This window comes from Tympanuchus pallidicinctus, unplaced genomic scaffold, assembly GCF_026119805.1.
Source record: "Tympanuchus pallidicinctus isolate F22 unplaced genomic scaffold, pur_lepc_1.0 scaffold20, whole genome shotgun sequence".
Classification (NCBI taxonomy): Eukaryota; Metazoa; Chordata; class Aves; order Galliformes; family Phasianidae; genus Tympanuchus; species Tympanuchus pallidicinctus.
Genome location: NW_026294722.1, coordinates 13,489,422 through 13,503,737, shown reverse-complemented (window position 1 = coordinate 13,503,737; position 14,316 = coordinate 13,489,422). Strand labels below are relative to the sequence as shown.

The 14,316-nt window shown below is 58.5% G+C and overlaps 1 protein-coding gene across 1 annotated transcript; it reads right to left on the bottom strand.

Moving 5' to 3' along the window:
• Positions 1-3,196: 3,196 nt before the first annotated feature.
• TP53INP2 (tumor protein p53 inducible nuclear protein 2) lies at positions 3,197-14,271 on the bottom strand. The gene is made up of 4 exons (XM_052683710.1): positions 14,146-14,271; positions 11,312-11,639; positions 8,500-8,830; positions 3,197-6,998 (listed from the first exon to the last, which is right to left on the bottom strand). Exons 2-4 carry the CDS (start codon positions 11,433-11,435, stop codon positions 6,746-6,748), a joined length of 708 nt encoding a protein of 235 aa, XP_052539670.1. The 5' UTR covers positions 11,436-11,639; positions 14,146-14,271; the 3' UTR covers positions 3,197-6,745.
• Between the last annotated feature and the right edge of the window lie 45 nt (positions 14,272-14,316).

Here is a 14,316-nt window from a genome sequence, read left to right as displayed (position 1 = left end):
TAGCTTCGGCCTTACCAACTGCAGCACTGCACCCACGAAGCAGAAGGGTTCCTTTTAATATCCACAGGGGGTTGTCTTATGTAGGAGGGGAAGAAAGGGGTGCACTCGGGATTGCAGAAAGCACCACCACAGGGGAAGCTGATGGTCATGACCTAGGGAGATGTGGGCAGGCCAAAGGAGAGGGTGCATGGGAGCCCTGGGAAAGGAGGGCTGCTCTGGGGAAAGGGTGGGAGGGCCTCGTGCTGGTGCTCACCAGGCAAGGAGAGCCTGGGGCTGGGAGCTTAACCTGGTGCTGGGGGACAAGTAGGGTCAGCGGGTGCTGATAATGGAGGTGTAGACAGTGGGTAAGGGAAGAAGTGAGCGTTCCCCTTTCCTTGGCACATGCCAGGCCATGTGTGGAATATTGTCGCCTGCTTTCCACACCCATCTGCAAGAAAATCGTACCTCAGTCCCCAGGATGGCCAGGGACAAGGAACGCTGGGTGGAAGAGGAGTGGATCGGACTCAGCCCTTCAGGTCCTGGAGCAGAAGCTGGAGCTGTGTGCATGGAGCTGCTCTGGGCAGCCACTGCTGTGGTCAGCCGCCTTTACTGTAGGCAGTCTTTACCTCCCACGTGAGTGGAACTTATTTCAAATGTCCTTACACTTTTCTTCCAAGTTTTAGGGCTTGCAAATGGGGAAAGAATTCTGCAATGACATCCCGTGCCACCCTCTTCTCATCCTTGTCTTCAAAGGGGACTGTTTTCTATTGACTCGTGTCTGTTAAGTACAGCATTGATTTTTCAGAATCTGTTTCAAGAACCAAAACCTCGTTTTGCAGACAGTTTGTAAACAGATGTACCGGTAGGTTTCAGAGGAATACACGTAAAATAGATTTTAAATATATATTTTTTTATTTCTTGTGTTTTTTCTTTATATTAGATTTTTTTCAGTCAAAAGACAGCATTACGATCTAACAACCGAACCCAGGTTACACACACACAGGCACACTACGTAACGTGCTCCAGGCAGCCGTGTCCCTCAGTCTGTTGACACGCGGCAAACATTAAACAAAGTCCTACAAGAAGTAGACACCCTTCCCCGACTAACCTCGCTTACATCGATTTAACACATCAACACACACAGAGGACGATTTCCCTTAGCGTTTGGAACGAGCGTTCGGTCCTACAGCATCGGTGATGTAGAAAACGTGGGGCTTTTTTCCTCCTCTCCCAAATCGCGGTGTCGGCGTCGTCCCACCGGTGTAAGGCATTGGGCAGCGCCGGGTCCCCTGCGGCAGGACGTGACGGTGGGCGCTGCTGCACAGCGGGGCTCCGCCGCGCCCCAACCCGCTCAGCATCCGAGCGAAGGCGTAAGGCATCCTGCTCAGCCCTGGCAGCGCTTTCTCCTCAGGAGAGCACTGGAGGGCAGAGCCGGACGTGGAGCGCTGTCCTGGGGCAGCGCCCGGCCTCGCGCACGGAGCGGTGAGGAGCCGTGCTGGGGGCTGAGCGCCTCGAAGCTGCCCGGCGGATTTAGCAGCTGAAAGGGGGCTTCGGGGGCGTTCCTCCTGTGAGGCTCTGCGGATCCCAGCGCCTGCTTTTTAAAGCAACGTGGAAACGCAGCAGCATTGAAAATGTAATTCCCAGTCATCCCTTGCATAGGACTTTTAACTGCGGTTCGCTAATTTATTCAAGTTCTGCAGTTGTTTAAGAAAAAAATGACAGACCATGAAAAAAGGGTGAAAGGCACATACACAGTCATACAGCACAGAGATGTACAATAAGTAAGTGTAGGTGAGTTTTACAAGCAGAATACCTAGTCGTAGGGCTGATACATATAAATAAAATGTTGCAATGCTCCATTGCTCCGTACGGGTATATTTATGATACAAGAAAAAAAAACGACTATTACTATTTTATTGTTACGCCTTGCACTTTCCCACCCCCCGCTTTCCCAAAGTGTAACTGTGATGAAACAGAGCTAAAGAAAAGATTTAGCAAGACCTGGGCACGCCTGCGACCAGCTTCCAATAAGTGTGAGTGGGGAAGGTGAAGGAGTGGAGGAGCGTGGGGCTCCCTATGGCTGCGCAGCCTGGTTTTAAGCTACAAGCAGGAATTTACAGTGCTGGTTTCTTTCCCCCTCTGTTTGAAGGGAATAAAATATTCTTGCCCCCCCAGCCCCGCTGCACAGACAATGCAAAGCAGCGGCAGGAGCTGTGCTGTCAGCTGCAGTGGAGCCAAAGCTCCCGTCAGGTCTGCACACTGTGAGCTCACACGCTGACAGGCACAGGGTGTGTGGCAGACTCCCTCTAACAGCATTTTGGTGACTGAGCTGGAAAAGCAACACCCCCAGTGCAGTGCAGAGGATGGGGCGGGCACCCCACACCTCGTCTGCCTGCGGGGCAGAACGGAAGAAATACAGCAGGGCACAGCTTCGCTCTTCCACAGAGCTGCACGGTTTGTTCTGCCTCACGTTATAAAGAAAGAGTTGTAGTTTTCAATAAAGACCTCTTCTAAGAAGCACAAAGGCCGTCTCCTGGTGCGTGGACAACGTGGCCTGAGGCCGGAAGACGCTGTGGTCACATTAACATAACAAGGACTGAGCCCTGGATTACATGGGGTAATATTCACGACTTTGAACCACTGGCAGCTGGAATCAAAGTGAAATCAAGGCACACCTCTGCAGGCCTGCTCTAACCGTGGGCATTCAGGGGAGGCCTGGGTGCTGCCAGGCACTGGAATTGATGCTGAGCCTCTGTGGGAGCAATCACGAAGCTGTGCCGTTAGTGTCTCAAGCCTCAGTGCAGGGTTATTTCTGCATTTTCTTGCTCTGAGCAGAACAGGACTGTGCTTCTTCCTGCCCGGTGGGGCTGAATAGAGAAGATGTAAACATAGAATTACCTATTCATTAGCAACGTGCCTGGAGGTACAGTGAATACTCCTGTGGAGGTGATCTTTGGGATGAGCTATGCATGAAGCCTTCTCCATTATAGAAAACCTGACTCTTGTGGAAAGAACCATTTCCTCCCTACAGTGAGCCTTCACAGCACTTGTTTTGGAAAGCACATTTGTGGCTGCGTTTTTCAGAACCCTCTGCCCCACCTTGCGGCTCCCAGTGCCAGAGTCAGAACTGGACAGCAGGACGTGGCTGCGCTGAGCTGCCAGAGTGGCAAAAGCAATCCTTGCCTGCCTGCCCCAGCATTGCTCTCTGACCCCAGTGCAGCAGACGGTGCCATCTGGCTGCCCAAATCCTGGGGCTTTCTCAAGGCGTCAGTCTGCGCTGGGTTATGTACAGCAGAACTGGCCTGCTCCATTCTAGCAGTACGACGTGGATCTGGGGATAAACACAAGGGAATCGGAGATAACACAGCACAAGGTTGCAGCTACTGCTCTCATGCCCATGCCCACACATCCCCACTCCACGCTGCCCAGGGGACACAGTGCACACAGCCCTACAGCTCTGCACAGATGAGTAACCACGGCCTCGTGGGCAGCAACGGAACCCACGTCCGAATGGAGGTGTCCAGAAAAGCACCCCATGATGGGCCCCAGCCAACTCATTTGTCCCTGAGCCCACGCTGCAGCTTCCCCTTGCACAACAAAACAAAGCCAAGAACTCCCCCCACTGCCCAAGCAGGACGCGGCCACAGCTCTCTCTGCTCTGTGCTCCCCTCCCGCCACGAGCACCACACAGCTACTCACAAATCAAAAAGACCGGATGCAAAAAACTAAAAACTCAAAACCCCAAAACAACCTACTGAACATCCACACCGGGTTTGAAAATATTTACACGTGCACACCTGTGCACACCAAAAAGTTCTCAGTTTTTAAGCACCTTTCATTTGTTTTAAGATTCAAGGAGGCTCGTCACCTCAGTGCGAAGGGTTTTCCTTGATCTTAGAACAGTGGGGCAGGAGATTTGGTATCAGGCTGGCTGGAGTGATCACCGTTGGACAGGACAGGAGCAGCACAGGTCTTCTGCAAAGTGCAGTTCAAAGGTGTCTCTGCCACAGCAACAGAAGTGTCGGTCACAAAGTGCGAGAAGTGAATCCACACCGTGTGCGGGGTTAATCAGTGATTAATAGATATTAATACATGAGCAAGTGTGCAAACAACAGAGGGGGGAACCACAGGAGCCTATTCACCATAGTAAGTGCACTCCACTCGCCCATGGGATGCTACGTCTCTGGATTAACCTCTTCATTAGAACACTGTTAATAATTTATTAACCTTTTATAAAGATATTATTGATGAAAAGTGTGATAGTAGTTCCACTTTTTTTCCTGTGTTGGCTGGGAGCAGCGTGATGACAGATGTCTCAGACTGGCACAGAAAGATGAAAGGAAAACAGAACATTCTGCAGTCTCTTCCCCAAAACAGGACGGAGCAACAGCATTTGCCGTTTGAAACAGATGATGGGAACCACTGAGGGCTCTGCAGGGGCTGTGGATGCCCTGGCGCCAGGAGGAGCAGGAAGCAGTGTTGACATGGTGAGGAGTCTCCTAGGGGGCAACGCTTGCAAGCAGCGGAGTGGACACAAGACACACAGTGTGCATGAGGCAGCATTCGGCCCAGGGGCTGCACGGTGCCCATCTGCACCTCTGAGCTGCAGAGGGGTGGAGGTGGATCCCCCAGCCTTGGCTTTGGGAGCTCCTTGCAGGGGCCATTGGGACTGGTGGCTGCTCAGATGTGCAGAACTTACAGCAGGTTGAGATGGCTGGGAGGCAGGAATTGCTGGCAGTTAGCTTCTTGATGTGCATTTGGGCTAGAGAAAAAATTCTTCCTCTGAAGGCATTGCCAACGGGGATATTATCCAGAGCTCTGGGAGAGAGCAGGAGTGTGGGATGTGACTCAAGGTATCAAACCCAGCCCTCCTCACCACACCGAAGTGCCCGAGAAAAGTACTGTCATCCTCAGCAGCGCCTGTGGCCACATTCCTACAGGAGCAGTGCTCCCAGTTTGTACCAGGGATCACTTCAGAAATAAAAAGGCATTTCACGTGAAGCCAAGGAAGCCGAAGGATGCAAACTTTCTTCTCAAGTCAAGGAATCATCCATCCATCAGTCTCCGGCACAGAAATGAAACTGCGCATCTTGACTGTGCCCAGGGTGGGCAGGATGAGGCACTGACCCCCAGTTCGCTCCTGCTCTGCTCTGGGAACAAGCTCTGCAGCTCTGTGCTTACCAGAACAGCTGGAAAAGAAGCACAACAGAACTGCCTGTTTTCTGCCTCAGAACCTTCACTCTGCCTGCTACTGAAATTAGAAAGGAGAGTTTGAAATGGGGGTTCCTGTTAGGAATGGGACTGGCCGGCACTGGGCTCCCAGCAGCATGGCAGCCAGCGCTGTGCCCAGCAGGACCGGAACGAGTAACTGGCCTGGAAGAATTGAATCTGGAAGGCTCCAATGTGTGGCTTAGAATAAAAGCATTTGAAATAAATTTCCATTCTTCCTGTGCTTTTGGGATCACGGTGTCATCAGAGCTAAAGGTAAGCCCTGCAGGCAAGCAGTGCCACCCACGTCCGCACTCAGGGACCTGGGAGGCCGCTCGCTGGAGGAGGGTCTGGGGGTGGGTTTTTCTCTCATTTAAAAAAATAAAGTCAGCAGTCTGAGGTTGGGCCTACAGTGATTGCCTAAAAGCAGCTCCTACGCCGCCATTCCAGGGGTTCCCAATGGTGAAGGGCAGCAAGTTCCAGGGGCCGGCACTGGGTGCCAGGAGGAGCCTGAGTGCAGCAGCACCAACAAGCATCGCCCAGGCCTGGAGGTGGCTGCCATCAGCGACACAGTGTTGGCGGGGGCAGGCAGGGCTCCCTCTGTGGCACAGATCCAGCCTGCAGCCCTCCTGCTGCCTGGCCTCATGCTGCAACCACTGGTTTCCATCCTTTCCTTCACGTTCTTTTGCCGCCAGCTCCAACGTGCTTCTGCCACCTGGGGGTCTGCGCGGGTCCCTTCTGCGCTCTGCTGCTGGGGGTGGCGCAGGGCAGCTGATGTTCCTTGGCTCGCACAGCACAGGAGCTGTGGCTGCTCGTGGCCGTGGCGTGGTGGCGCCGGGCGCGCAGATGGAGGCTGCGGGGATCCGCCGCCGTTCCCGCGCCGCACCAGCGCCTGGCCGCCACCTCCCAGCAGGGCTCCAGCAGCTCCCGGCTCAGTGCTTTGTTTCCTGAGATTTCTGGTAAAGTTGTCTTTAAAAACAGAGAACGCTGAGCCCCCCTGGCTTTCTGAAGCAAACGGCAGTGGGGTTTTCATATTAGTGTGGTAAAAACGCAATGAAGAATTTTGGGCAGGAAGAGGGATTGCTGGTTTTGCCGATATGGAGCCGCCGAGGGCCCAGCAGCGCTGCCGGCAGCAGCGACAGCAGCTCCGCCTGTGCTCTGCTCTGCCGGCAGGGACGGGAGGAGGAAGCATCATCAGTTACAGCGTCGTCTTTTTTTCCCCTCAAACACCAAATCTCGCCTCTGTCCCTTTCGCCACTTCTGCTCGGCATCGTGACATCGCAGTCTGTTCACCTGGAGGAGTACGACGTCGTGAAGAAAGGCACTGATGTCACAGCTCCTCAGGACGCAACCATCGGGATTCTCCACGGGTTTAGGGAAGGGCTGTTTCGGGGTAGCGGCCGGCATGGCTCAGCGCAGAGCGCCGCGCTGCTCCACCGTCCGCACCACGCCGAGCGGCGGCCCGGAGAGGTGAGGGGAGCGGAGGGAGCGCGGGGCGGCGGCGCCGGGGCCGGCGGCGGTGGGAGGCCGAGCCCCGCCGGCGGATGCCGGGGCGAGGTCAGTAGTTGCAGTGGCGCTGGCAGGGCTGGTGGAGGAAGCTCCCCGTGCGCTGGCGGGCCCGGCGGGGCGGGCGCTGGCGGGCCCGGTCCTGCCGCTGCAGCGCCTTCTGGCTGAGCCACGGCTTCTCGGCCAGCTGCTTGGCCCGCTGCACGCGCCGTGCCTGGCTGATCTTCTCCAGGACGGCGGCCTTCACTGACAGCGATGCGCTGCGGTGCGGCGCGTGCCGCTCCAGCCGGGGCTCCGGCACCTCCCTGTGGGAAGGCGGGGCCGTCAGAGGTCGGTGGTGCCCAGGGCTCCCATCACGCATCCCGCACACAAGCCGCCCTCCTGTGCCCCGCTCCATGCGGAGCCCATCCCCACACGTCGCCACGCGAGGGCTGTGGGATGCTCTGGGCAGGACCCTGCTTGGCCAACGCTGCCACCAGCGTGCTGAAATGGGCGGGAGCCGAGCGCAGCCCATGCCCTGTTGTGCCCATGCTGCTCCCAAAGGAGATTCGCTCCCCTGCCTGTTCCTGGTTCCCCTTGGCCTCCCTCCTCCCTCACCACCAGCACTGAGGTTCCTCTAGAGATGGCACCGTGGCCCTCAGAAGGGCTTTGCAAACAGAGGAGGCCAAGAGGGACATCATCCCCTGGCCAAACAGATTCACCCCCAGTTCTGCCTTGCAAGGCTAGGTAAATAGTAAAGCTGTGACACGGAGAATGCTTCCCTACCCTGGGGGAAAGGTTCGCAGGGACAGGGCAGCAGCAACCCAGCACAGCAGCACCAGGGTTGGGTCAGCTGGATGCGGTCAGGGCTTTCCTGAGCACTGTGAGGGAGAGCCATGGGGAGAAGACAGAGCTCCCCAGGTGCAGGAAGGGCAGATCATGGGCTGCATCCTGCAGGCTCCCAGGGAAGGGGATGGCAGGGGGTTTTGTTTGTGCCTCGGTTAGGTGGCAGATTATGGCATCTCTGTTTAACTATCCCCATTACGCTGGAATATGAGTCAGAAAGAAAGGTCTGCACCCACATGTGGTGGGTGAAGAAGAGATCACCCTGTCCCACTGCTGCACACAGTGGGAGTGTGACCTGAGCCAGCAGAGCCAGGAGGGAGAGCTGGTGGCAGCAGGCTGCAGCATTCCCCTGTATGGGGAAAATGGGGGCTCAAGGACACCGATGTGCTCAGGGCCACCCTCTCCTGGTGGGGCTTCTCTGCTCATGCTGTACTTACGCAAGCCACCAGGCTTAAGCCCAGCCTGGCAGTGGGGTGACATGGAATATGCAGGAGAGGAGCAGGACAAGGCCAGTGCCTTCCCAGCAGCAAGCAAAGGTTTCACGTGGCCAGTCCCATGCCCACAGTCATCTTAACACAGTTCTAGTGCATGCCAGAATACTTTCAGGCATGGAGGCTGCTGTCTTTGCATGGCGCTGGCCAAGGCACCCTGCCAGGTAGGACAAAGGGACACTGGTGTCACTGACCCACAAGATGGCTTGGATTGGAAGTGACCTTCAAAGATCATCACACCCAAACCCCTGCCACGGGCATCTTTAACAGACCAGGTTGCTCCAAGCTGACCTTAAACACCTCTAATGACAATGGGCATCCGCAACCTCTCTGATCAACCTGTCCCAGAGTCTTATCACCTTTGGCATTAAATATTACCCTAGGCCAACCTCTTCAAAGCACCGACCCCAGGTCCCCCCAGGGTTTGGGCAGCACAGGCAAAATGTTGCAGGCTGTGTGTGGCCGCCCCGGTCCCTGAGCTCACACTCACCCGGCAGCATCGTCCTGAGGTCCCTCTGCATCCAGCTCGAGGGTGCTGGTGACATAGACAGACATGCTGGGGTGCTCGATGAGCAGGTCCTCCATCGGGCTGCTGCCCACGCCGTCGGGGCCGGGCTCCTCTGCAGTAAAACAGGGGGGAGGGGTGACAAACCAACTCTCGTCCATCAAGCAGGGGCTGGGCAGGGTGGGCGTGGGGCTGCCGGTGTGAGCTGGGACCGGGGCCGGTGGCGAGGCAGGTGGTGGCGCCGGACGGGGCCGCACCGAGCACCCGTGGCCACCAGCCCCTGCCCGCCGCTGTGCACCGGGGTGGGCAGCACCGCCTGGGGAGCAAGCGGGGTGCAGAGCCATGCGGGGCGCAGCGGGGACACACACACACCATGTACAGTGGGGAGAGGGGGGAGAGAAAGGGGCATCGTTAGTGTGCGAGGCACCCGGGGCATCGCCGCCGCAGACGGGCGCAGCGGGTGCCAGCTGGGCGGCCGTGCCCTGCGCCCTGACCCTGCACTGGTTTCTGGTGGGTGGCTTCACCAAAAGTTGGGGAACTTGGCAATAATTATTTCCTTTTTATTTTTCTTTTATTTTCTTTTCCTGAAGCAGAGAAAGAAATTTGGCCAAAGCTAAAAAAAAAAAAAAAAATCCTTGCTTTTGTCTGCAAGCTTTCCTAGATCTCCTGAACTGTGCCATTCAAGAAAGGCAGCAAACTACACCGTGCACACGTGGAAGCAAAGCACACACAGTGCGCACCTTTTCCCTGGAAAAAAACCTTTCCCTTGGAGTATCAGTGCTTCACCTGAAGTTTCCACAGCGCCTTTGACTTCAGCCTGCCGGCCGCTTCCTCCCGGCCAGCTGAGCGCACTGCCTCGCAGCCACCAGGACCCGCTCTGCTGGGGAAGGGCACAGCACAGTCTGTAGGGACAGCGCTGACCCCGCTGCCGGCTGAAGGCGCAGGAGAAATCAGAGGCAAACATGAGCCTGTGCTGCCTTAACAGGCTGGAAAAATTACGAAGCACAAGGCAGGTGTTTGCCTTCTAACACGCCCCAGCTCCTCGAACCTGGGACAGGGCCTGCACAATTAGTCCTGCAGACAGGACAGCACCTGGCTGCAGGTCAGCAGACAGCAGGTGAGGAACAGCTGTGGCTGCACCAGGCTGCAGATTGCTTGCCAGCAGCAGACAAGCATGCTCCCAGGACACGGGGCCATACGTGCTAAGCTGTCCCCATCCATCTCAAAGAGGGCCCTGGACACACGGCTGCCCACACCACATGGACTTGCGGCTGGGAGCCATAACGTTGAGTTGTGCCCCACGGGGCCATGCACTCAGGTGCATTTTGCACTGCACAGGTCATAGACCTGGAGGCTGCTGGGGGACAGCCAGGCTGCGAGGTGCTCGCGTGCCACAACACAGAGGCCGGGGCTGAAGCCAAGAGGCTTTGGTTTGGAAGCGCTTCGCATAACTCCGGGCTCCAAAATAGGGCTGAACTAACTCGATCCCTCGCTGGCTGGGGAACGCTTAGGCAGCCATGGTGCTGGCAGGGATTAGCAGCAGGGTGCCAGGTCCATGCCGGCTCCCTGCCGAGAGCTGGCTCTGCACCAAGGGCCTGGCTGCTTCAGTTAAAAAACAAAAAATCACCCAGAAAAACAGGAGCCCCTCAAACCACAGCCAGCCCTGGAGCCCCACTGAGGCTGCAGGCCCCCACCCACGGCTGCAGGACACAGATCTGTGTTTCTCTGCTGGGGGAAAACTCGTGGCTCCTCCTGGCACGCTTTGGGCACACTGCGGCCACTGCCAGCAGCAGGACAGAGGCCCGCTGGCCCCCGTGCACAGCATCTGCACACCCGTGTGCAAGGAGCTCTTTGCATCCCCTCCCACATCACAACTGTGACCCCAGGAGCACTTCAGAGCCCATGTCACCCTCCTGCCCAGTCCAGATCTCTGCAGTGCTCCCACTGTCACTGAGGTGCCCCAGCCCCCCACCCCGGTGGGTCTGTGCTCCAGTCCCTCTGCAGCTGACTTAGAGATCCCTAAGGAACAACTCACATCAGAAAACTGAGCTCTCCTTGGTGCGTGAGAGACAGACTCATAGAACAGTGCCCACCTCAAGGGGGACAAGCCCCAGCCTTGGACTGGGCTCTGTGCTCATGAGAGGCTGCAAAGGCAGCTGGTGGGCACTGAGGAGCAGCAGCCCAAGGCCTGCAGTGCAGACAGCTGTTTGTGTGTGCCTGTGCAAGCAAAAGGTCACAAAATGATCATTGCAATCAGCTGAGTCATCGACCATACAATAGCAACCCAAGGATCTTAATGGAGCTGGAGAAGCCCTCATGCCCAAGGAATGTGTTTGGCCTGGCTGCTGTCAGGGGGGCCCAGCCAGCCCTGGAGCAGAAAGCATGGAGGGGCTCCCCAGGCACAGCAGCAGACATCACCTGAGTGCCCCAGGCACACTTTGGGCAGACAAACACTTACAAAGACTTTTAGAGAGATTTTTCACTCCTTGGTTGGCCTCAGAAGACCCCAGCACATCACAGAGCTGGAGATGGCTGCAGGGGATGTGGCTGTCATCCCTGCCTGCCCTTGGCTTAGCCAAGGCCACAGTGCTCTGCCCCCGCTCAGTGAACAGGTGGGATCACTCCAAAGCCTGGTTCTGCTCCTGACCTGGCACTGTACAGGGGTCCCATCCTCGCACTGAGGGCTCAGGAGCCCCAGGGCAGCATCTCCCCACTAACGGGCAAGGTATGCCATCACAGCACTTGTCCAGCACTGGAGAGACCCTTCAGCAGCTGTGTGAAACCTTGCTTTCCTCACCTCCAAGCTCGATTATGAGCCATCCATCCTCCTCCTCCTCCTCAGAGACAAAGGGTTTGGGCTCCTCCAGGCCCTCTGGTGTGCTGCTGTCACTGAAGAAGAGGCTGGTGAGACGCTGGAACATGGTGGGGAGCAGTCAGGTGGGACAGGAGAAAAGCAGCTGCTGAGCACCCGCCTCAAGTGGGGATGGGCAGATAGGGCAGGGCACAGAGCTCAGCGGTGCTGGAGGTCCTTCCTTGGGGCAGGAGTGCTTTGCTGAAAGTCTTTGCTGAGTTGCAGGGCGCGTAGCGCAGTTATAAGGTTCTTCACTTGGCTTCAGTGCAAAGGCCTGCAAAAGGGAACAGGGGCATTCAGGCCAGAGGAGTGGTGTCAGTGGGGACAGCAGGAAGGCGTTCCCAGCCCCTGCTGCAGCAAAGGACGCACTGCATGTGACTTCTGTTAGAAATGTGCACTTGCTGGGGATGGGCTCCAAGAGCTTGGGGAGCACTCTCACCTCCAGAAGCCTCACTAGTGCTGAAATCTGTTTTGGGCTGGTTTAATTCTGAAAGCTGTTACTGTTAGATTCTCTGTGGGTTGTTTGCAGAGATGCTCTTCTCAAGCAGCTGCATGCAGCTGCATTGCCACCCTCCGGCTCTGGAAGGTGACCCTATCACACGTGCCACCACTGCTACTTTACAACAAAGCCCCAAGCCTGTACCAGCCGAGCCTCCAAACCCAGCAGCGCAGGGCACACACACAGCCACGTATGTGGAGACGGCCACTCACACCCATCCACACCCCAACTGCATCCGCTGGGTGGGCACTTCAGCACAGACTCACTGCCTTGTGTGCCTGCTGCACCCGAGCTGAGGGAACAGGGGCAGAGCCAGGGCTACACAGCAGGACTGCTGCAGGCAGTGAGCGCACCACGGCCCGGGCAGGGCGAGGGCTGTGTCACCCAGCCCTGGGCAGCGCCCTCCTCCAGCCAGGCCTTATTACTGCTCCAGTTTTCTGCTGGGGAAGAGTTCCCCACAGCTCAGCGTGGGGCCAGCACTCCAATTTCATTAATGGCCGCAAAGCCCTCAGAGAGCCGCAGACAGATGGCAGACACAAGGTGCAGAGTATTAACCGTGCAGAGAAAATGCATTTGGTCCAGAGACAAAAGGACATGAAAACACCCCCGGGGCTGGACATGGAGCAAAGCCCCCACACTGACAGCAGCTGGGATCCTTCTGTCCATCATCCTGGAAGGTTCCCTCTGCAGCACTGAAGCGCAGCAGAGGAGCTTCCCTGGTCACGCACACGGCCATGGCAGTGTTCTGCCCCGGGACCACGGCCACAACCACAGCACAGCATTTCCAGCAGCATCCATCCGTGCGTGCGCTCATCTCTAAACCATCAGGCAGCCCCCTTTCCTGGAGCACTAAATCCTAAGAATAAAAATACACCATGGAAAAGGCAAACAAGGGTGATGCACCCACTGGGCTCCCTTAGGTGCCAGACGCCCCCCAGCCCACAAGGGGCAGCCCCAGCTGCGGCTTCATCTCACACTCAGTGGGGCAGAGAGCGCCAGGGCTACGCGGGGACCCACGGCAGCTTCGCCCTTTGAGGACGGCAGCGCCGGGTGCCGCCGCGTTCATAGCGGCACAGCGGGATGCTGCTGACACACCGCACCGCGGCGCAAATCAGGTGCGCGAATCCGGCACACGTGGGAAGCGCTATTTTCAGCGCACTTCGCCTAAATTAGACAAGCGCCCGCAGGGCTGCTCTTCGCACACACGGCATACCAAAGCCCTGACCCCTGCACCGCGACACGGGGACGCGGACACGGGGCGGCCCCGCTCCCCTCCCCCCTCCCGCCGCCCCGCGGGGTGACCCCGCGCCTCGCAGCTCCCGGCGGGCGCTTCGCCACGCAGCGGCCCCACGCGCAGCCCCGCAGACGCCTCCCGCCCCACCGAGCCGGGCCAGGCCTGCAGCCGGGCACATCCAGCCCTGCCCACGGGGCGGCACGGGCTCATCCTCGAGGGAAACGCTTCCCCCGCGTTCTTCCCGTTGCACCCAATTGCACGAGCAGCAGATAAGGCGACAGCTTGGTGCGGTAAGATCCTCAGCGTTATTTCGGAGAATTAAAAATAATAAAATTTATTCTTCGGGAAAAAAACAAACAGCTGTCGTTGGAGCCCCGCGTGCCACCCGAGCGACGCCCGTTCCCGCGGCAGAACCGCAGCCGAGGCCGCGTCCCGCAGCACGAGGGCGCCCGGGGGCCGCGCGGAGCGGCGGTGACGGCGGCGGAGCCGAGCCGGGAGCCCCGCGGGCACGGGACACGCGCCGCGACTCGTGAGGCCGCGGGAACGCGAGCGCCGCATCACCGCGGGGCTGCCGGACGACACACCGCCGTGCCCCCACGTCCCCACGGACAGCCGCCATCTCCAACCGAACCGCCCCGCCCGCTGAGGCCCCAGGCACGGCGCGGTGACCCCGCCGGGAGGTGCCGCCGCCAGGCCGGGGCCGTGCGGGGTCACGGGAGGACACTGCGGGGGGGTGGGGGGGAAGGAGGCGGCCTCGTGACGTCCCAATGTCATATGGAAATGAGGCGACGTCACCGCAGCCTTCCAACCCGGCGCGGCCAATGGGAGCGGGGCGCAGGCGCCGGGCTTAATCCGGCGGTGCCGAAACAAACAACAGCGCTGAGGGGGGGGGGGGAGCGGCCCCGACCCGGCTGCCCCGGCCCGGCCCCGTCCGCCGCCAGACAAAGGCTCCTGTGGAGTCCGGCCCGGAGCCCCGCCGCACCGCCGCCCGCCGCTCCCGGACACCCGCCCACCCCGGAGCCCCCGTCCCCCGCAAGGCGCACTCACCCTGCCGGTATCGGCACCGGGCGCTGTCAGAGGGCGGCGGCGCGGCGCCGGCGGGCGCGGAGGTGGCGGCGGGAGCGGGCGCCGCGGGCGGGACGTCCCCGGTTCTGCTCCACGGTTCTGCTCCGCGCCCGCCGCTGCCCCGCACAAATCGGGACCTTCCGACAGCTGAGC